The sequence below is a fragment of the Lepidochelys olivacea genome (assembly GCF_965140295.1).
Source record: "Lepidochelys olivacea isolate rLepOli2 genome assembly, chromosome: 1".
Taxonomy (NCBI): Eukaryota; Metazoa; Chordata; order Testudines; family Cheloniidae; genus Lepidochelys; species Lepidochelys olivacea.
Genome location: NC_140411.1, coordinates 234,852,510 through 234,875,851, shown reverse-complemented (window position 1 = coordinate 234,875,851; position 23,342 = coordinate 234,852,510). Strand labels below are relative to the sequence as shown.

Genomic DNA, 23,342 nt, shown 5'->3' with positions numbered 1-23,342 from the left:
GTGGCCACTAACCAAGGCAGGAGAAATTATTCATACTGTGGTGTTTTAGGTCCATGGGCAATTTTATCGTTCTGTGTCATGCATTCCATTTGTCAAGGCTGGACCAAGAACACATTTATGATTGTCAAAATAAAGAAAAGGAAATAATTAGATGTTGGATAACTGAGATCACACAGATTACAGAGCTGATCATCTATAGATGATGCATACGCTAGGTCTGTGGGAGCTTGTTTGGATTTGATGAAGCAAGCTTAATGCTGTTTTCTATCTCTGCTATTGCTTTTTTATTGTGGAGATGTAAGCACAAGCAGAGGCAGCTGTGCAAATGTTCATTTGCTAGTTAGAGACTTGCTTAAAAAAGGCCCACCTGATGTTGCCATATATTAACACCCTTCTCATCACAAAGGAGGTTGGAAACAAGTAATGCAATACATTCAACATATTGTAAATGAGAGAAAAAACAAATAAACCTGCATTCATAAAAGTTGTTTTTTAGGTTATTAAGCAGTAAAAGAACGCTAAGAGCTTTACATTTTTTGACTGCAAAAGTGAATGTGGCTCTTCATCAGATCAGATTTATACCATATCCTACTGTACTTTACCAATATAATTATAAACTAGACACAAGAAAAAAGAATATGATACACCTGAATGAGCCAAGGAGAAGAAAAAGCATGGTGAATGCAGTTTAAACATATGTTTATTGAATGTGCCCTATGTGATGAAGGTTACGCAAAGCACAAATTGGGTATGATTTTTTTCCCCTCTTTTTAGGAAGTGCAGGTGTCTCAGAATCTAGAATTTATCGGGAATCCAGAGGGCGTGGAAGTAATGAACCTCATATCAAGCGTCCAATGAATGCCTTCATGGTGTGGGCTAAAGATGAGCGAAGGAAGATCCTTCAAGCCTTCCCTGACATGCACAACTCCAACATTAGCAAGATACTGGGTAAGGCAATTAACAGAGCACTGTATTTTCTGTAGCACAACTCCTTGGTTTTGACTGAATATTTTAAAGAGATTTTAGGGCCTGACTGATAGTTCCTAGACCCTCTGCGTACCCACATTGTAGTTATGGCAAGGACAACAGCAATACAAGGTTCACCATGCTGCCTGACAGTATGCATCAGCCATGAACTGGAGAGCCCATTCAGCTTGCCAGTTGTGGTGGTGTTTTTGGTGTGAAGACACTGGCCTTCCGGGAACTAGACAGAACACCAGCTCATTCCCACGAGCCACTGAATAATCATGAGATGACTTTTTGTTAAATTTTTTGATGTCAGCTTTTGTTTACTGACTCTTATTTATCTATTTTTTTTTTTATGAGGCTGCCCACCATAGTATCTGATTCATAACCTAGTGTGCTGTGTTCAAATGAATGATCTAAAGATGAAAGATCCTGTATCCTAAAATATGTCTCTTTTTAAAAAAACTGGTAGGTAGTATGATATTTCGGTCATATTACCCATCTCTCTAATGCATGATCCATACACCAAGGATATTCTGAGAAGATTCACTTAATCAGAGAAGAAACATCAGAACGTATGTGTATATCCCCATCCACTCTCTGTATCCCACACAATACATACTTGCCACGGATATCAGCTAGTAAATCCCATGCACCAGTCTTCCGACCCTTCTATACTTACTTAAACACTTAGGGCAAATTCTCCCCTACATTAGACCCCGGGACACTTTGAAGAGTAGAAAGGGAATAACTGAAGACTGAATTTGGCTCATAGGGCTAGATTCACAAAGGAACATAGGCACGGGGAGGCTGAGTGTTGCCATGCCTAACTTTTGGGTGCCTAGAAAATCACTGGGATCCTCAAAGCCTGAGTAGGCACCCAGGCTCTCTATTCAGTGAATGACCTTAGAATGACATTCACAGAAGTCAGCAGGCTAGGCTGCTATTTGCATAAACTAGCCAATGGCAGATGCAAAGCCGAGGCTAAAACCTGCTCCTTTTTCAGAGAGGTGCCTAAGTCCAGGCTCCAGGGAGTTGCCTCCCTCTGCTTGGGATTCTCGGCTGCAGCCCCTCTCTTAGCCACTGTGGTGGTGGCAGAGGTAGATGAGCTTCCTCATAACTTTTAGCCCAATGGCTAGGGTACTCACCTGCAATGTGGGAGATGCCCAGTTCAAGTCCCAGCTCTGCCTGAAGTGGAGAAAGGATTTGAACTAGTATCTGACACCTTTTAGGTGCATGTTCTAACCACTAGGCTATGGGATAGCCTGAGGTTGGGTTTCCTCAATCTCTCCTCTTGATGCTGTTCCATTGTGGCTACATAACGAAAGAATCATTGTGCTAGAGAGAGAGAACAAACATGAGCAAGCAGGAGACTAACTCTGTCACCTTGTGCTTAAAGTACTTACCTGGCAGGTGGGAGACCCAGGATCCAGTGAGTCTTTAAAATTACTTATCCACAGTGCAACAGCTGAACCTGAGGGAGCCTCGCATTGGAATACCCCACAGCCCAGTGGTTAGGGCATTCACCTCAGAGGTAGCAAACGCCACCTCAAATCCTTTCTACCTCTCAGGTGGAAGGCAGACTTGAACTGGACGTCTCCCATGTGAGTACCTAAAAACTAGGCTATAAGCTAGGTCCTCCTTCTCTTGCCATTTTATGTAAGCTTGCCTATAGGTGCTCAATCTGACAAGCAAGGTCTGAGGCCACTTATCAAATCAGGCCTGCAAGTGAGTTAGGCAGAGGAATGCCTATCTTCCCCCAGTTTGTGAATCGCTCAGGGGCATAGGCATCCAGTTGCCTGTCACGGCTGCAGTACGCATGCTCAGAGGCAGAAACACAGGCACCTAGGCAACTTATACAGGAAAAAATCACTCAACGATTTTAGGCTCCTACAGGTTTGGTGACAGCTGAGCAGGGGTTTTGTGAATTCAAGTGGGGCTTGATTCTGGGATTTAGGTGCCTAAGTCCTGTTGTGGATCAAGCTCACAGAGGCCAATGAATTACCCTCATATGTTTCTAAAAGAAATTATCAGTGAGTAAATCTAAGATGTTACACTTTTCTACTGATACAGCATTGCACTATTATACATTTTATATAGGAGGCAAGGGGGGGGGGGGGGCTAAAAGTGTGAGCATGAAAATATTTGCCCGAGTAAGGTCAGGTTGGTTTTTGGAATGGCATGAGAAATTTAATTGGATATAATGGCAATGTTAAAAAGGCTTGACTAGTTATACGGCTAGTGACTATGCTGAGGTTAGATTGGTCAGATGTATTAGAAGATAAGGTTAGCTTGGTTAGAGTGATATTATGATAGGGTAGCAGCCGGGTGGAATTAAAGATGAGATTAAATTGATTTGAGAGGCAGCACATATTGGTTCTGATACAACTTTATCCCTTGATTAAAAGGGTGGCATAAGCTGATTAGATTAGTTAGAGGAACAGGACAAGAAGGCTAAATTGGTGGTAAGATAAATGTATACTGGTTAAAAGGAATTAGACTAGTTACAGGTGTGTGATGTGATTAGACTAGGGTCCAGAGGCAGTAACAGTTTTGGTCTGTCTATAAATTTAGAGTAGGCCTGATTAAACCTGCCTTTTAATCAGCTTCAAAAATCTACAAAGATCATTCTGAATGGCCTTTTTCATATCGAAAGTACAAAGAGAGCTTGATGTTTTCCCTCTTAACTGATTGTTTTGGATAACAACTTCCGACAGCAGGCTGCTAATTCATTCCGCTTAAAACAGGCACTTCAGCTAGGCTGACATTTTACACAGTCTCTGGGGATTCTGGTTGACATTTTAAAGGGCTTCTAAGCATTTTATAATACCCTAAAATCTGGTTTTAATAAGCCATTCCGCTGAAATTGTTAACATAAGGAATCACCTTTTACTGTTTGGCGCTAGATCAGGAGGGATATGGGGACATCTTTTTCTGATTAGATATACAGTAGTTGGAGTAAAATGTGCAAATTCATTACAGATCTTGTCGAGGTGACAGACAACATAGCTGACTCCAAACTCTATACTGTTTTGCTGCCAGATAGAGGAAGAAACTATGTTTGAAGGCAGTAAGAGATGTGGTTTCTTTTCCTTTCCATCATCACATTTAATTTTTTTTTAACCTTCCTCCTCTGCAATAGAGAGGGAAGCCCTGATATCCTTTTTCTTGACAGAAACGTTACAAAGGTCTTTCCTCAATTGCAAAAGGCCAGTCTTTTGAAGTCAGCAGGGAGCTCTCTGGTGAAGGGTGAGCAACTAGAAACCTACAGCTCAACCAGGTGTTTGGGTCTCTTTGTGAAAAGCCACAACTACTGTATATGTTTTAAATAGTGCGCCTACACATTGGGGTCACAGAGCAGCACTGTCACTGAGAGCGGCTTAGATGGGGATGCCACTGAGCCGGAGTGATTTTTATAGTGAAATGAGAGGAGTGCACTTCACTGCACTAGAATTCTCTAGGAATTATGTTTGACACTATGGTATTATGTTTTAAGCATAAAAATTAGATACACGGATTTGTCACTAAATTCATCTGTGCATACGTTTGGCATCCATCTGTTCATTACAACTTGAAGTTGTGGAGATTAGGTTTTTTATTAAATTGTTAAGAAATCTGTTTAAAAAATAACTGGTCTGCTGGATCCCCTTAAATTTTAATAATTTATTCCTTAGATATGTTTTAAAATATATATAAATTAATTTTAGAAATAGATCTACAATATACATACGGAGATTTATAAAAGGTAAAACAGGAAGTTACCTCCCAAATCTCCAGTCCACTAATGCAGGTGTGTATATCAGTGGTTTTCAACCTGGTGTCTGCAGACTATTTCTAAGTTTCCAAAGGGGTCGTCGGCACCTTCATTTGAAATTTTTAAGGGTCTGCAAGTGAAAAAAGGTTGAAAACCACAGGTCTATCAATCAATCAAAAAATCAGCCTGAGGCAGACACCCAGCATCTAAAATTTCAGCCTGGATGTTTAAAGTTTTGCAGAGTTATAAGCAACTGAAAACAGCATCTTAACTCTATGTGGTACTTCCAGTTCTGCCTTTACTCTCTATATATGTGTTTGTATGGATGTAGACTCTGAGCCTGTATGGTGATCTGTGCATGCAGACTGCTACACCTCTGCAGATGACCACTGCTGTCATCAGGGCTCCATGTGGGTGCAGCAATGTGCCTGCACAGATCCCAAAGCAGGATTGGAGTGTTGACAATTCTTGCAGTTTTGTCATGAGTCTCATGATATCTCGTGTTGTGTGGGTATTTATATACACACACACAATAAAATCAGCCTTGCAAAACTTATCATGAAACTATTCTGTTCGAGCAAAAAATGTACTTACCTAACTTTATTGTGTTGATTGATGACAGTAGTTTGATCGTGCTATGTGACCTGTGCAGGCAGACCCCTAAATCTGCATATACTCCCGTTGACTTCATCAGGTCTCACACGGGCGTAAAGATCTGTTCTCATTCTTTATCTATGTATATTAGACAGACACATTTTAGAACATGAACACTTCATACTGAGACCCGCGGCAGCGTGCCAAATTTTGCATATTAGTAAGTAAGCAAATGAAAACGATAAACAGAAAATCAAGGATACTTCATCACAAAATCTGCTTTTTATTTATTTTGACAAGCATAGTTTAGTTTTAATTATTTATGATACTTCAAAACACTCTAGTAAATGATCTTTAGTATATTTTGTAAAAACAATAAAGTCACAGTAATAGGAGATATCACTGCAGGAGGCAGCTATTAAATATTTGCTAGGAAGAGAGGTGAGGCTGCCAGGATTTTTGTGCTATTGAGATTGCAGCTTGCAAGGGGGGAAATAATGAATGACATTTATGTATAAATATTACAAATCGAGATATGGATGAAAATGTCAGTACCTATGGCCCTAGGCCTACAAAAATTTATGCATGTGCTTAACTTTATGCACGAAGGTCTGCCCTCCCAGATCCAACTGGAGACTTGGAGCTACTGGCATCAGTCAACACAGTAAAAGATGGTTTAAGTAACTTTGGTGTGTTGACATAACATTTGTACCAGAATTTTACAAGGCTGATTTTATTTGATATATTCATTTAAATACAAACACACCACTATAGCTCCAAACCTGCATTGTCAGAGAATTCAGTGTATACAGCTCAGCATGTGCATAAGTCTTTGCAGGATGAAGGCTTATGTTCATTATTCTGTTATGTTTTTCTATGATCCATTTATTCCGAAAACTAACAGTGGTAACTATGGGGTATTCAGACTATTAATTTAGTTTGTGATATATACTGCATATATTACGTATCTGCTGCGATATTTACGTATTTATTGGTTTTGTAAATACAAGATACTTAATGGAGTGGGGGGGAGAACTTCTATATAACCATAAGGTATTTCATACGTAGAGCATTAGGAGTCGTATATAAGTGCAGATGATCACCAATAATTGCATGTGGCAATGCCAAGCTATTGGTGAGATTTGTATGTATCCTTCCTAACAAACGTTTTTTGATCTTTGACCCCTTCAATTCTCTGTCCATATGCACCTTTACCACTAAACTCACATGCACATGCTTTCACATCACTTATCAGAGAGTCTGAAATAGCCTGTGGTGCCTTCTCTTCTCTGATATTTAACATACTTGAAGCAAAAAGTCTTTTAGGTTTTCAGCTTTATTATTTATAAATGAAAACTCTTTGTCAGCATAAACTATTATTTTTAAACCAGTAGGTGCTCAAATGGTGTTTATGGCCTGCGGGTTCTAGATTCACTTAGCCTTAGTTTGTGACTTCTTCAGACTTTAGAGAAGCCAGTATACTGAAGAAGGGATAGATCCTGAAAATGGATCCACATCTTGGCACCCTAGAACTCTATTTGCAGGATCTGGCCCTAATTCTCAAATGTGTAACACCAACAATTTCAGGCCCCATCTATATTCCCACACAGGCTTCCCTTGGGTCAGCTGCATGGGTGGATCAGGTTCTGGCAGTTCCCAGCTGTTTATCACTGTGTCAGCTAACCTGGTCAGGATCTGGCAGTCAGTGGGAAAGAGGTAGCTATTGAATGACACTTTCCTGGCTATAACCACTAGGAAATGACTCTTCTCTTCAGGAGACCACCAAGCTGCTTTCCATGCTCCTTTATATATTGCAGTAAAAGGGTACATGATTGACTCCACACTAATTGTACTAAGGGATGATTTTTCATTGCTCCCTTCAGAGTAGACATTTCCCCTTAGGTCAGTTACCACTAGATGTGACGTAGGATCAGTATTCTGTACCCAGCCTATTAGTCTTTCATTACAGAAACCCATACTGGAGTTCGAAATGAAGCTTCAACAAAGCAGAGCACTGAGAAAACTGATGTCAGCCAGTGGGCTCTGTCTTCCCAAGGGAACTTTCCTGAAGGAATCAGACTGTTTCCTTCTTAAGGAAGAGAGAACTGTGCTTTTTTTATATTGAAAAGACAGTTTTGGGAGCAGAGTGAGCTAAGAACACTATGAGTAATAGCATGAGCTAAGTAGAGAATGAGTAACAAAGAAGGAAAGTACTGTAAGTCAAATATAACATTCTAAACCTGTTATGTTGAGAAATTATGCGGACTTATTTCCAGTAGGAAAATGGACTATTTTCCAACCAGTTTCTCCTTCTGGGTCATATATTTCACAGTTTGGTCCATAATGTTGCGTGGAATGGATCTTGTCCTGAAGCAATCCTAGAGTTCATTGAATAATTCCCAAAGAATATTTTATTCAGGGTATCTTGCTGCATTTTTTCAGGCATTATCTGTTAGGGTTTTTTTTGTTTGTTTTGTTTTTAATTTTTCACTTTATAAATGTCATGGGACATTTTTAAATAAAAATACTCATTTTTTCCACTATTCACCCAGTATATACACAGCAGCACAGAGCAAAAGTTAAGGATCATCCCAATGCAGCGGGAATATTTTAATTTAAACAGTAGTTATCAAAATATTGTATATTAATGCTCTGTCTCCAACTGCTAATTTGTCACATGGGAACAACTCTTTTGCACCTCTGGATTCTTTTTAATAATACCTTGTACCAGTGGTTCTCAATCAGGGGTATGTGTTTCCCGGGGGGTATGTAGAGGTCTTCAAGGGGATACATCAACTCATCTAGATATTTGCCTAGTTTTACAACAGACTACATAAAAAGCACTAGCGAAGTCAGTGCAAACTAAAATTTCATACAATGACTTGTTTATACTGCTCTATGTACTATACACTGAACGGTAAGTAAAATATTTATATTCCAATTGATTTATTTTATAATTATATGGTGAAAATGAGAAAGTAACCCATTTTTTAATAAGTGTGCTGTGATACTGTTGTATTTTTGTGTCTGATTTTGTAAGCAAGTAGTTTTTAAGCAGGTGTAACTTAGTGGAACGCAAGACAAATCAGACTACTGAAAGAGGTACAGTCATCTGGAAAGGTTGAGAGCTCCTCCCTTACACTTAAATAGGATCTTTCATCCCAAAGAACCAGACTCTAGCTTGGTACTTTATGGGAATATATGGGAACTACTCCTCTCTTCACTGGAATTCTACCTCAGAAGCCGTTGTACCAGGCTTGAATGGGAGCAATGTAGGGCCCTAGTCACACCACAATATGAGGGTCCCTGTGCCACAGCCCCACACCATAACCCTGACCCCAAATGATGTGGTGATGGCAGGGGACTTCCTTCCCAGATAAGGAAAGGCAAAGGCATGGCCCTTTCTTTTCCCGCATCCCACCTCACCCCAAGAGTAGCAGCAGGTGTCTGTTCTGGCCCCAGAGAGGCAGGGGTAGAAGCAGGGGAGCCCTCTCAAAGCTACTTGTATTTCTGTAACAGGTGAGCCAGGCCCACTTCATTCTTCACCTCCTGCTACATACAGAGTCCTCTGTTGGGCTGGAGTTGGCACGACTTCCCACTGTAGAGGGTTTTCGAGTTAACACTTCACTGGGATGCACTACACAATTCCTATCTCTCAAAGCTATTGTTTCAGGCTCTCTGAAGACTCGGGCAGAATTCAGCACATTGGCTATGCTCAGTTCATGTTTTCAAGCTTTTTATTACAACCGTGAAAGCTAGAAAGATACTTGTTTAAAACAATGAAAGCTTAGACTTTGATGTAAGCCTGACGTTAGGAATCAAGGCCCTAGCGTCCCTATATTTTAATCCAGCCCAGGGTGGAATGCAGCAGCTAGTTCACAGCACACAGGAACTTTAGAACAGGAAGTGGAGACGAGTACCATGCTTAAATGAAACCACAGAGCAACACAGGCAGACTAGAATCCAAACAGCTGAATGGGACTTTGCCCAAGCCATTGGGATTCGCAACCTACTTTTACAAAGTGTCAGGGATGTTTAATAATGACTGTGGTCAGGACGTTGGGGTTATGTCTCATCTAAAAGACAGTGTGGCAGCAGTGTCCATAAAAGAATGCCACATACAAAGCTACCTGCACCACATGGGCATACCTGGGAGGTTTACAGGCCAAATAAAAACTAGCTGTGACCCTCCCCATCTGAAAGCGCTGACTGTTTCACAGCCCAAAGCCATAGGAACGGGGGGATCTTGTTCTTAATGACCTGCTTATTTGTCCTTCTCTGAATGGGAAAGGGGCAGGGTTCTCATTTCTCATTCTTCTTGTGACAGGATCTCGCTGGAAAGCTATGACAAACCTAGAGAAGCAGCCATACTATGAGGAGCAGGCCCGACTCAGCAAGCAACACCTGGAGAAATACCCAGACTATAAATACAAGCCCAGGCCGAAGCGCACCTGTCTTGTGGATGGCAAAAAATTGCGGATCGGCGAGTACAAGGCAATCATGCGCAACAGGCGACAAGAGATGAGGCAGTATTTTAATGTTGGGTATGGGCCTGTCATCTCTTTTATTTCAGTAGAAATTGTCCTTGTTTCAGAGCTGTAAACTTCAGATTTTATTATGAGGTAAATAATGTGTTGCTAACTATGACGGAGGAGTGCCTCTTGTCGGCTGGGTGTGAACCTGCACTCCCTCTCTCTTGGCTTCCGATGCCCCGACAGCTGTTAACCTCGTCAGGTGGGTTTTCTGTGGCCCAGCCCTCCAGCCAGGTCACACACAGTCAATATGTGAACGAACAAACAAACCCCTTCCAGGGTAACAAAACTCCAGCAGGGCCTTTCACTTGCTCTGGTTGATATCTGCAGCCCTGCCTTTGGGGCTCAATTCTCGGCCTTTCTGGGCTAGCTTTAAATCTGTTCCTAGCCTGGTATAGATCAGTGCCCCCAGCGCTTTCTCCCTGGAGACTCTTTGTTCTCAGTGGTTCTGTGGTATCCCAGCTGTCCAGCCAGCTTACTCCTTAATTCCAGTCCCCTTCCCGGGGTAATAAAGTTTAACATATGGTTGTCCACTTCAGGGTCTTCAGCCCATCACGGGGCCTATTTAAATTCCCAGCCCCTTTCTTAAGCTTTTAATGCAGAGTCTTATCCTCTCCATGGGGCTTAGGCCACTTTTCCAGTGGCCGGTGGGGGGAACCTAGGCCCGCTGACTGCTCCGGGTCCCAATCCAGGGACCCTACAAATAGCAGCCATGTGCTGCTTCCTTTAACTCTGGTGCTGCTGCTATTCCCTGGGCCAATTCCCATGTAACCCCTTCCTCTTCACCCTGATCTCAGGGTTCTCTGTCTTTTCCCTGCTTGAGTACAGTCCTTCCCAGGCCTCTTTACCTGTGGAGTTTTGCAACCTTCCTGTCCTCCTTCTGGTCCCAGGCAGCCACTGACCTGCTCAGCCCCTGCAGCTCTTTTTATCTGAGCCTGCTGTGCTCTGATTGGCTGCTGCTCTGCAGCATTTCTAGGCAGGCCTGGAGGACCCACATTCACTGTTCCTTTTCCAAAGGCGGGGTGTGGCAGGACTGTAAGACCTCCAGCAGAGGGCCGATACACCCCATCACACTAACTAATATGAAGCTCATATTTAAAGGCCATGTGGTCCATATAGCTGTGACCTGGAAGTCAGGAGATCTGTTCATGGCTTTGCTATTTAATTTTGGCCAACTGGGCTTCAGTTTCCCCATCTGTAATATAGAGATAATGATACTTGCCCGTTTTGACCACATCTTTGGATGAAATGCACCACAGATGTGCTAAGTATTAATCATTATGGGGTTTTACAGAATCTATATGAATTAATCTGTTGATAGTGCCTATAGCTCCCAAGGCCAGAAACACTAGCTCACATTCAAGGGGTTCGGCAACAGGTCGGCTAAAAGATTACTCAGCAATGCTACTGAAGACCACAGCCCATGGCAGGTTGAGCCTTGCTAGTAAGGTCAGTGAGGATAGAGGCATAAAACATCCTCAGCCAGCTCACATTGGTCAGATGATGAGATTACTTCAGTCCAAGGGCATTAGCGGTGCCAGAGACACTTTTGCTCGGTGGTAAGCTGAAAGCTAGTGAGGGGGTTCAAATCTCAAGAGGATTGGTTCAGCAAAATATCCAAAGGTTTGCATGTTTGTCCAGACTTACTTCTCTGCTTTTTGATATAGAAACCCACCTGGAAGGTTCCTTCTGCAACTACTGTTTGGTTTTGGCTACAGATAGGTGAGAAGTATTGCAAGGACAGATGTTCTTGTGATATTTCCCCATGTGGTCCAGGAAACACAGAGCTACACAAAAAAAGATTGTTTTTGTTTAAAAAAAAAGTCAACTAGCCTTAAAAAAATTGGAATCTGGGCTCTGTTTCCCTTTTGGGGTGAAAAAGGAATGTTTTTTTTATTGTACCAGAACCGGGTCTAGTTAATGGGTATGAATAGCAGTAAAGGGGAAAATAGTGTCCCAGTTACTGGTAAGTGTCCTTAGACAGTGTTTTGAACAGTTACCGTGTACACTGTTATAATAAGCAGCTCAACAGAGAAATTTGAGCTGCTTAACCCTGTGGTGCTGGCAGGTTCAGTGATCCGACTAGTAAGCACTGAAACAAACATAGGGAAGTCAGCCAACATTCGGCATCAAGAGATTAGAAAAAAGAGGGGGGAGGGTCTTTCTGAGAAAGAATAGGTGGCAAGAGAGCCCCCCAAATACTGCTTATCTCGCTGACATGCAGGGCTTTACAATTTTTTTAAACTAATCTTGCAATGTTTTTAGTATTATTATTTAACTTTCCAGATGAATCTGAATCTGAACCCTATCTGAAAACAAGACATTCTGGAGATAGTTTGTCTAGAATTTAGAGCAGGGACTGGGGAGGGGGGCTGTGTTTGAAATCTAGGTTCCACTGAAGTCAGTGGTAAAACTCCCATTGACTTCAATCAGTATTTGATCCTGGGAGTCAGATTCTGTTCCTGGCTTTGCTCCTGATTCACTGCAGGACCTGGTGCAAGTCATTTAGGGCCAGATTTTTAAACGATTTAGGCACCAAAATAAATGGCCAGGTTTTCAAGAGTTTTGAAAGTCTGTCCGTAAGTGTCATAATAGTTGGGACTTGGCTCTCTTGAAAAATCGGACCCTTAATCTCTGTCAGCCTCCTCATCTTTAAAAGGGGGCTAAAAATGCTTACTTTATAGGGCCATCACGAACCTTAACACATCAGTGGCTATAAAGAGCTTTGAGATCCTCTGATGGAAGGCGCTATAGGAGTGGCAGATATTATTCTTCAATTATGGAATGCAAGTGACATTACAGAAGAACTGTGAAACTCAACAAACGTTTGGCCTATGAGAGGCACCATCTTAGTGCAAAGTGTTCCTATTATTAAAAGCCATTTAAAAACACTGAATAATTCTAGTTGCAGAAATGCTAGGTCTTTCTGTTGAATTAAGAGTAAAAGCAAAATATATGTTCTCCCTATTTACAGGCTAAGCCCTTAGTTGAGGCAACTATATTGTTCTTGAAATAAGGAAGTGAGCAGGCTTCCCTAGGACAGCAACAAGCAAGTACGTTAAAAATGTGGCAAATAATTCCAAATAAATGTTCAGATGCTTGGGACTGCTTAGTCTTTCGGGATTGCTGTGCAAAGCTTACTGGGCAGTCAGTGAACAGTCAGGCTCAGGAACAGGGGATGGTTTCACTCTTAATTAAAAATGTTCATCTCAAGAGATTCCACCCTGTCTCCTGTGGCTAGGCTTTTCAGTACAGATGGACACACCACTGATGACATTACAATATGCAGCATGTACTGAAGGGTATTACTGCAATGGAATTACTTCATGCAGCAAGGAAACAAAAGGAGCATGAATTTTAAACCTCTAGGCTTGCTGGGACCCTGGAGCTTCTCAGGGAAATAAACTCTGGTGCAACACAGCTAGTGTTCTACATGGAAAGGAATTTTGATGGCCTGAAATAATTCTGCTTTCACTACCTTGTACATGTTTCCAAGGCTTAAATGTCCTATAGAAGATTTTTATCAAACACTGCTGTTGCTCTATTTATTTTAAAACAATGTATGTCTAAGTCTGGCTTTTTCTAGTTTTATCTGCCATCCCTGAGAGGATCTACTTTTCACCAATATTTCTCACTGTTCCAGGGAGTTGTCCATCCCGATCACTAAATGATCCCTCTTCTCCTCACCCACCTCCCTGTGGACATTGGAGGTCCTGGGGATCACCCACAGTCCCACATGGGTCCCAGAAGGCCTTGTGCCCCTCCCTACAAGCCATCAGGTTTCTAAATAAACTCCATGTTCCTAGCCTATGTCAGGCTTTCAGATGGAAGCCTGTTCCTTTTCCCCATGCTACCAATAGACTTCCTCAGGAACTCCCACCACCACCTGTCTCCTGCCAGCAAAACCTTGCTGTTTCTTTCTGGCCCTCGTTGCACTCCGTAATTTTTTTATTTTGGGGGGGTGGGGGGAGGGGAAGTCTTTTTTAATCATTGGACCATGGGTGGCAGGATGTTTGTCATTGGCTGTGAGCTCATAGACATCTCATTCACCCAGTAAGGAACCTTGCACCTTAGGCAAGCTCCAGAGTTCAGATACAGATCAAACATCTCTGAAGTTTGGTGGTGCTTGAATCAGTGATTTGGTTCAGGCCTAACATTAGTCATAAGATCAAGTGTCAAAGCTTGGAAGATTAGGGGTGGCCCACCAAGCCCAATAATGATAGTCCTTGTGACTTTATAGGCTATCCTGCTAAGCTCTCTCTTTGCTCCTGCTTGTATTTAAATGTCCTGTTATTTTTCAATGACAGGCAACAAGCACAGATTCCTATCGCCACCACTGGTGTAGTCTACCCAGGAGCCATCGCCATGGCAGGAATGCCCTCCCCCCATCTGCCATCAGAGCACTCAAGTGTGTCCAGCAGCCCAGAGCCCGGGATGCCTGTCATCCAGAGCACTTATGGCATCAAAGGCGAGGAGCCGCACATCAAAGAGGAGATGCAGGCCAGTGACATCAATGGAGAAATCTACGATGAGTACGATGAAGAAGAGGACGACCCTGATGTGGACTACGGCAGTGACAGTGAAAATCACATTGCAGGACAAGCCAACTGATAAGGGTCCAAATATTGCGTGACCTTACAGGACTTCAAGGAGGAAAAAAAAAAAAAGCCCCACCTGGTTTATCCTTACCAGTGGCCAAGCACATTAACTTTCTCATACACTGACTGTTACTTTAACTGTTAGTCTTAACTAGTTGGGACATCAGCTGACTAATAGACATCAGCCTGCATTTTAAAAAAAAAGGCCCAGAAGAAAGGAAACAATGATGGTAACAACAACAAAAGAATGAAATAAGCTATGGGTAAAATAATGCCAGTAATTCAGCTGCTATACCCAAGCACTGAAGTCTTACCCGTCGACCTTTGATTATTTTTTTTTTCAAATAAACTCTATGGCTGTTTGTTCTACAATGTTCTAGAAATTCTCACTCAGGTACACAGTGCCAACAAGTGGCTTGTGAATGTGTTTTGTTGTTTTGTGCTACAGTTTAAAGAGAAGTAAATTTTTTTTTTTTGGTAATGCACCTGACAGGAAAAAAAAAAAAAGACAATTCCTTTTACCCCTCTGCCTCCTCCTCCTCCTCCTCCTTTTCCCTTCTCCTTTGAATATTTAGGGTTGGCGGCACGCATGTGTGTGTATGGTGGGGAAGGGAGTGGGGAGTCTGTTTCTGTAAACCCCAACAAGCAATTTCCTTTCTCGAGAGGACTTCTCTTCATCAGTTGCACACCACACCGAGTCTTTGAGCAAGTGCCAAATTTGTACTAAAGCGCTGAACTAGTTCAATTTTATTTTTCCGGTTGGTCGCTTTTGTTTCTTGTTCTGTCTTAAGTTAGGACAGTGTTATTATGTCTTAGACAATCCCTCGAAGAACCTGATATACCAGCAGCTGGTGAGATTAGACTTTGTTTTCTTTTCTTTTCTTTTTTAAAGGAAACTGTAGGTGCCGTTCTCAGGTGAAAGTGAGAGAGACATAAGAAAATTTAGAGAAAAATATTTTATGATCTTGGATTTTTGTGTGTGTGTGTTTATGGTACTAATAAGAATAATATTGGACCATTGTGAGCAAAAATCATATTCAGGATGAAATCCCACATCCTCCAAACAACTTGGTCTGTAAGGAGCCTTTGCTTTTAATTTATACTTCAAATGGCAACATAAAAAATGACCGTTGTTAGAACAGGGTAGGCAAATTGGAAGTACTAACCTCTAGAATGAGCCAAAATGGATGAATCTGGGGCTGATCTCTGATCCATAAGGCAGATCTTGGCTGAGACTCTGCTCTCTCTACCTACTTGGAACACCCACGGGCATCAGTGGGATGTCTGTGCAAGGAGAAAGAACAAAAATAACAATGAAGCAATTCCCCCATCCACTATGGGCAGCAAAATCCTGAGTCTTTGAGGTTCCAAAAGGGTTGGAGACCAGGAAAATAAATAAATTCCCTCAAGCTCTAACCGATATTTGTAATGTTGTTCTAGACCTCCTTGCCTCAGTCATCTCACCTGTAAATTCTGTGCTGTTTACACATGGGCATGCACGTTTGAGACAGTGGCTTTGCACACATATAACCCTGGGCAGAATTTAGCCCACGGTATTTTCAGCAACCTAACTGAAAATTCTGCTTTGTTTCAAAGTGACACAAAGCATCCTTTGGTGCCTGACTCTGATCCTCCTCTAAGAAGAGTGCGCCCAGTTTCATGTGGTGAGATAGCAGGCAGCAGCATTACCTAACCCTAGCACGAGAATGATACCTATGATTTCCAACAGCAGCTCTATCCTAGGAAGTGCAGTCTCATGTTACAGAAAAAAGCTTTCCATTGAGGCACAGTTTGTGAACATAGGGCACCATCCTACAGATCCTTACTCACAGGAAGACGCTCATCATCAGCATCACGGGAACGTCTCATGTGAGTAAGGACTACACGCATTTGCAGGATCCAGCCCACAATACTCACCAGTAGATTCAGGGCCCTGACCCTGTCAGTCCTCACAGATCCAATTGCAGGATCATGGCCTTACTTTGCCCTGAAGACATACCACTTGAAGTGTAAAATAAAGCTCCTTCTCAAGACCTTGTGCAAAGCAAATGACAAACAAACAAATGCCATTTAAGAGTTAGGACAATACTCCAATGAGCGGTTTGGATGTGTGATAGCTTCACCCCATGCCATCTTTTTTTCTCCCTCCCTTTTCTTTATTTCCCCTTTTCGATTTCCACCTCTGCATCAAAAATTCTTTTCACTTTTTCTCGCTTTCAGAAGACTTGCTCTGGGGTTACGCTTGGAGTAGCTGATCACATCCTCCACGTCAGAGGGTTTTATTGGTTTTGTTTGTATTTGATGACTGTATTTTTTTTTCATTTGAACTGCCTCTTCTTGCTAGTGTTGTAATGGTAATTATAATAATAATAATAATAATAATAATAATGGTCAGCTGTTCCCAGATTAGTAAATTATGTATAATTTATTTCCCTTTTTTCTACCTTATTTTATTCTGTTCTGATTTGGCAGTGCAGCAAATGAAGCTGTTGAGATATTTAAAATTGCTGCCCAACCCCGCTTTTTTATATAGACATATAAAAACTCACTTCTTCCCATGCTCACCCCCATTCTTATTTCTTCATTTTAATTTTGGCCCCAGTCATGTCAACTTCTGATGTTTATTATGATGGAGTGAATTAATGGAAGTGTTGTTTTCAATCTTAATTAACTTCTGCTCTCTCATCACTCATTTTAGTTATTTAATTACACCAGTCATCAAGAGCCAATTTTTTTAAGCACTCTGTTTGGATAAGAAGAAAAAAAATAGACAATTGTTTTTATATCATTCTTATGTACAATGTGAAAACAGATATTTGCTTCTTTTTTTTTTAATTTGTTCCCTGTCTTTGTGAACAAATTATTTCTGACTCTTGTGGATTCACCTCACATTTGCTGGTTGCTTGATTTCCACCATGTTATAGAGATGCTCTGGTTTAATTATGTGACTTCGGGCTACGAGAATACTTTGTTTTAGCTCCAGGTAGGTGCCACCAAGGCAGGCATGGTGAAATTCTGGCCTCATTGAAGTCAATGGGAGTTTTGCCTTAGACTTCGATTGGACTAGCATTTCACCCAAAAAAGCTATGAGCTTGATACTCAAGGCCTCACTCATGGGAGTAGCCCTGTTTAAGCCAATGGGCCTAGTCGCGTGAATTAGGAGCACTTGTAAGGGCTGGAGGACTAAGCGCTATTCCTCATAATGAGTGATGTGACAGAATTCCTTTTTGGGGAGGAGTGGGAGATGGGGCTGTGCTTTACATTCTGTGTTGTCTTTGACTGAGTCTCAGAACGAATGCTAAAAAAAGAAAAAAAAATGCTGACTTTATTGCAACCCAACCTATACCTGAGAGACTATGCTAGGACTTAGGGCTTGGGTCAAATTTTCAAACCTGGGTAGCTTGCTAAAGACCCTGGATTTCGATGTTGAAACTGATACAGCCCCACAAAGCATGTGCTTAAGTATTTTGCTGGATCAGAGCGCCCATATGTCCTATAGTATTAAAACACCCATGTTTGAAATAGAGGCCCTTTTTAAAAAAACTATAAAAGAAGTTCTTGTCTTGTTTCTTTCTTTTCCTGGGTTTTGTGTCCTTATGGCTCCGAGAACGACCAGGTTAGAACAGATTAGGATAGTATTAACCTAAAATTGCACAAAAAGCCTAGCATATATGTGGGCCAAGCTCGCCCCTTTCCTGGGAATCTATATAATGATGATCTTCTTGTTAGAACTTTTGTGTTGGTCACACATTTCATTTCCTCAGAAATCAGGGCAGCTTCTTACTCCAGTGTGTCTCAAACTTCTCAGAGAGTAATACCAGCAGTGGGGAAAAGAGGGTCAAAAGAAAAAAAAATGGAGGGACTGACTGGTAAGCTCAATGAAATAACACATAATTCTTTCTGAATTTATTCATGCCTTATATTAGTAAAATAGGATTTTTAAGTGCATTTAACATCTTTATTTAACCGTTCCGCTATATTAATCAGGCCCCCAGAAAAGAACACTAGCTACTATTATAGAATTTAATTAGTTTTGTAACAAAATCCTCTTATTACAAATGCATATGGAAGAAATTCTTTCTGCATAGACATTATTTCAAAGATTTGGTTTCTGCAGTAGACTCTTTCTTTAATTAAATCATTTTTTTAAAAAGTAAATTGTCTTTAACCTTTTTACAGCACATTTTCAAAGCTTTTTCTTTTTTAATCCAAAGAGATGAGCTGTTATTGTCGCTGAAGAAGACTCTGACATTACGTTTGTAACATCAAAAATAATTACACACAGTGGCAACATAGACCTCACTTAGCAAGAATTTAGCCGCTAAAATTAATCGCAACTGCATAATATATCATATGTTTAAGGGCATGGTTTATCAAATATGAAATATTTTGTCTGCCCACTTCTTGATAGAATCCCATCTTCAATTTTGCAAGGAAATGTATGTAATTCATTAGATGTGGATCCAAGTGTATCCTCAACTCACAGGGCATGGGATGGATATTTAGCTTGGTTTATATTTACATTTTCTTCAACTTTATCTTAACTTGTCAGTTTCCCAGATTGAAGAACATGTCAAGTTTGTTTTTTCTACTGACTGATTTCTCTACTCCCCAGTGTTTTTTGTCACTGGTTTGCTGAAACAGTATTTATATAGCTCCATTGGCTCTAAAGCTCTTCTTCCTCCTTCTAACATTTTGGATTTTACAAGTGAAAAGAAAAATAGAAAAGAAAATAGAGACAATCAAATGCCTGGAGCTTAAAACAAAGTATGTGCAACCTACCATCTCACTTGAAATTTAATAAAAGAAATAATTATGTAAATATAACATAGAGTTATAGATTTATATTTTGTTCATAACACATAGTGTAATATAAGTTGTATATTTTCATGTTTTGGTTTTATGTTATCATTCATGCCACAATAAATTAAAAAACCAGGAGTTGATGTACTCTTTAAGATGTGGGTTACCACCATGCTGGGTTTTTTTGCATTCCCCTTTTTTCAGTATTATTGCCCTACAAGGCACCAATAAAAACAGCAAATGTGTTCTTTACTTATACTGTGTTTCTGTTTCCCACTTCTTACAGCCATTGGGTGCTGTTTAGTTTTGTTATCAGACGAATAAAACAAGATACAAAACATTTAAATCCCATTACTCAAGGTTGTACAAATGCCAGGGGCCAAAATCGTTCCTGGTGTAATGCCACTGAAATGTCAGGAGAAAAATTTGGACCCAGAGATCTTATTCAGGCCACATGCAGACAGGAACGACTTCCAAAGTACTGATATGGATCCAGATACTGGCCGCTGTATATGTGGGGCTGCTTGGATCAGAGTTTTGGTTCAAGCCCAACTCTAAACCATACATTGATTTAGTTTTGCTAATTTATAAGTATAGCTATTAGGTTCAGAAATTCAAAGCTCATTCAGGGAAATGCTTGATTATACACAATAAATAACCCTATTAACTTGGATTTGGGGGCATACTGACTAACCGCTCCTTCAGTTTCCACAGCAATATGTGGCAGAAAGTGAGGCAAAATCAGTGCAAACTTCTCACCATCTCCATCTTCCCCAAAAAAGAAAAGTACAAATTCAGGTGGCTGCACCCCCATATGATTCAAAAACTACTCAAACAGTGAGACAGGGTACTTGGGAGTAGCATATAGATAGCCATTAAAGGATGTGATCCTGCAAATCCTTACGCCTGTGAGGTGCTCCATCAATTTTGAAACTCTCCTTGTGTGAGTAAGCATTTGTAGGGTTGAGCCTGAACTTGCTGAATCAATATCCCAGCCACAATGTGAAGCTCAGATTTCTGCAAGCTGGTAGGCTCTGGGTAACTAAGCACCCTCAACTCTCACTAACTTCATTAGGAGGTGAGGGCCATCAGCATGAGGGACTGGGAACAGCTTTAACAAAGCAGGGCTGCCTGACACTAGTCTCCACACCATAGCTTGTGAGCAGTAAACAACAGAAACGCACATCTTGCGACATGACACCGTCAACAACAAAAAAAAGAGGCAGTGGCTATGCATCAAGACGTATCCAGGAAAGGACTGGACTTTACAGGACCACAACACACACAGAGCCTGCTACAAACAGCAGCCCAGTCACCCAATGTATGTCACAGAAGAGGCCCTACGTGCCACTGAAGTGTCCAGTACACACAAGTCACACCAAGAGCAGTCTCAAGTAGTCCCCCAAGACTCCCCTCTAACACATGGCACCACGGATGGCTAATATGGCAGCTTAGTTGTGCTCTGACTTTACCATCTTTTGCGTGTCATGGCGCCAAAGTTACTGCATGGCCAGACTCCAGGCCCTACTAGCCTGTCCAGCCTTTTACATAGGTGATTCTATTGGCCTCTTGGCAAGCGATACAATTACTAACCCCACCACCCTTCCCCTCATGCACACGTCTCGCTCCCACCTCCTCACGGAGCAGCAGGTTGGCATTTGGCAGTCACAGCCCAACGATGGGGGCGCATGACCTTTTTTTTTTTTTTTAATGAAGAGGCCGGCATACAGCAAATCCAAGATTTGACCTGTAATGGCTGGAAAGGGGGAGTGTGTGAGAGAGAGAGACAAACTAAGAATGAGAACTATCCAATTTGGAGTCAACCTCTAAGGTTTTCAAAAAAGGAACCTAGCGTTTAAATCCCCAGAATAAACACTTCAAAAGCATCTAAGTGACTTTTGGAAATGACGTCCCCAGGCACCTGCCTGATTTTTCAAACTGCTGCCCGTCCACCAGCTCCCAATGGCAGCCAGGGGAGCTGGTGGCTGCTCAGTAATTCTGAAAGTCAAGCAGGTGCCTCAGGATGGATTTAAGAACCTAATTTTAGCTTGGCCTAAATTGAACCCACAACACAATTTAGCTGAATTGTGCTGTGGATGGAGTGGAATCGAGCTTACTTGTCCAGCGTTGTGATGGCTCTGTCAGGCAAACAGAAGTAAAAGCTTGTTTAGGTCACTTACGTAAACAGATTTGACTGGTTTTATATACACAAAATGCCACTTTTCAGAATAGGCCCACACTTCACGTACTGCAGCAGAGCGACTTGTGACTCTGGCAAAGTCATTCCTTTTCCCATTGAACAGACGTGGCTAGTGGAGCTTTGTGTGTGAGGGCACGTGTAGTGTTTTTTAAAATCTGTTGCAGGAACCCAGGGAAGGGGCTGAGAAAGGTTCTGGGGAAACGCTCTGTACAAAGCGAGCAAGGAAAGGAGATGTTTTTTTTTTTAACGAAGTAAGTTCCCTTGTTCAGTTTTAGAAGAAAACAACCTTTTTTTTAGGATTTACCAGTGTCGCATGAATAAAGGGGGGAGGGGGGAGGGTGACATGACAATGCTCAATCCTCTCCAAACATGATATTTGATATGTCCATGGAACAGCCTCCGTGAAATGGACACTTCTCCAGATTCCAAAAGGCAATGAACATTAACCCAGCAAGCAAGGAATATAGGTCAACTCATTAATCTACACACTGGGGAGCGATGCTGAAAATATTTATAAAGCCTTTTTGCTTAGGAAGGAGATAAGAATAACTATGACATTGTGCTAAAAACAAGTGTGATGAACAGATAATTCCTAAGAGCAATCTAACACACAAATGTATGCATTTACCAAAAGGTGCAAAGATCCACAGAAAACGTGGGCGACTATAAAGCACCCTGGATGAACATGCGGAGTATTGTGACTTTGATGGCAACACTTGAGCGATCATTTAGGATTTTGAACAAGGAGCATTCAGAAATGTAGCGAGGGAAACCACAGGCCAACTGATGTCTGCTCAGTCACTGAAAGCATAGGTCAGAAACGTAAGAATATGAAGTGTATTTGCAAAATCAAAGGAATCAGAGACAAAGGCATCATTCACCTTTGATTGGACTAGCTTCCGGGGATTTGGAGCCAGAGTGTTCATGAACAGGCTCAGATAGCTGATCTCCAGAGTTGCACTGCTTACTATTGTTATGACAGTACCGCTGCCAGGGCTCCATTGTGCTAGACACACTGTGTACCTAGAGACAGCACCAAAGAGCTTACAATCTAAACAGGTAAGGCGCAAAAGGGACAGGAGAACGTATTAATATCCCCAATTTACCGACCCGGAGTCCAGTCTGGTTCATGTATCATTAATGAAATCATTGGCTAATTTCTGACTGCAGAATATGGCTGTTGAGGAGTCATGGGGCAGAAAGTTTGACTTTCAGGTTCCATGCTGACTTTTCAGGGCTGGCAGCTAGAAAATGCTCGTGTGACTATGAGCGAGAGAGCGAAAAACGTGTATCTAAATAAATTATCTTAAAAACTTTGATCTGGAAGTCACTGCAAGAGAAAAACCATGGAATCCTTGCATTTTTTCCAGTCACTTTCCAGACATGATTGTGCTCTTTCCCTGTAAATGAGTCCAGTCAGATTACCCTCTGCCTAAATTGTAGTTTATTGCCCACTACAAACTCATTGGGTCTAGTCCACTCTTTGTATGATTGTTTAAAATCTCCAGAGTGCTGAGGCTTGTCCCTGTAGGTTCTTCACAGTGAGGAAATAGCCCTTTTTGAGTTTTCATATTGGTGGAGCTGTATAATCTCCTCTCAGAATATAAACCTAAATTTATTCCCATTCATCAAGATGTTCCCTTTCAACTGAATTCAGGGATCCACTTTACAATGGATAGGCTATAGGCACAGCACAGTACTCATCTCTCTCTTCCTAATCTATGTGTTTTCCACAATGCTCATAATTACAGTAAGAACGGCCAGACTGGGTCAGACCAATGGTCCATCTAGCCCAGTATCCTGTCTTCCGACAGTGGCCAGCACCAGATGCTTCCAAGGGAATGACCAGAACAGGGCAATCATCAAGTGATCCATCCCCTGTCGTCCACTCCCAG

General features: G+C 41.5%; 1 protein-coding gene across 17 annotated transcripts in view; it reads left to right on the top strand.

Moving 5' to 3' along the window:
* Positions 1–19,503, top strand: part of SOX5 (SRY-box transcription factor 5) — a 422,522-nt gene extending 403,019 nt beyond the window's left edge. For all 17 annotated transcript variants that reach the window (XM_084642767.1, XM_084642768.1, XM_084642765.1 and 14 more), the window contains 3 exons: positions 775–948; positions 9,642–9,858; positions 14,154–19,503. In XM_084642767.1, the coding sequence (XP_084498893.1) occupies positions 775–948; positions 9,642–9,858; positions 14,154–14,457 (695 nt within the window). In that variant the 3' untranslated portion in view covers positions 14,458–19,503. The remainder of the gene's footprint in view (positions 1–774; positions 949–9,641; positions 9,859–14,153) is intronic.
* The last annotated feature ends 3,839 nt before the right edge of the window (positions 19,504–23,342 follow it).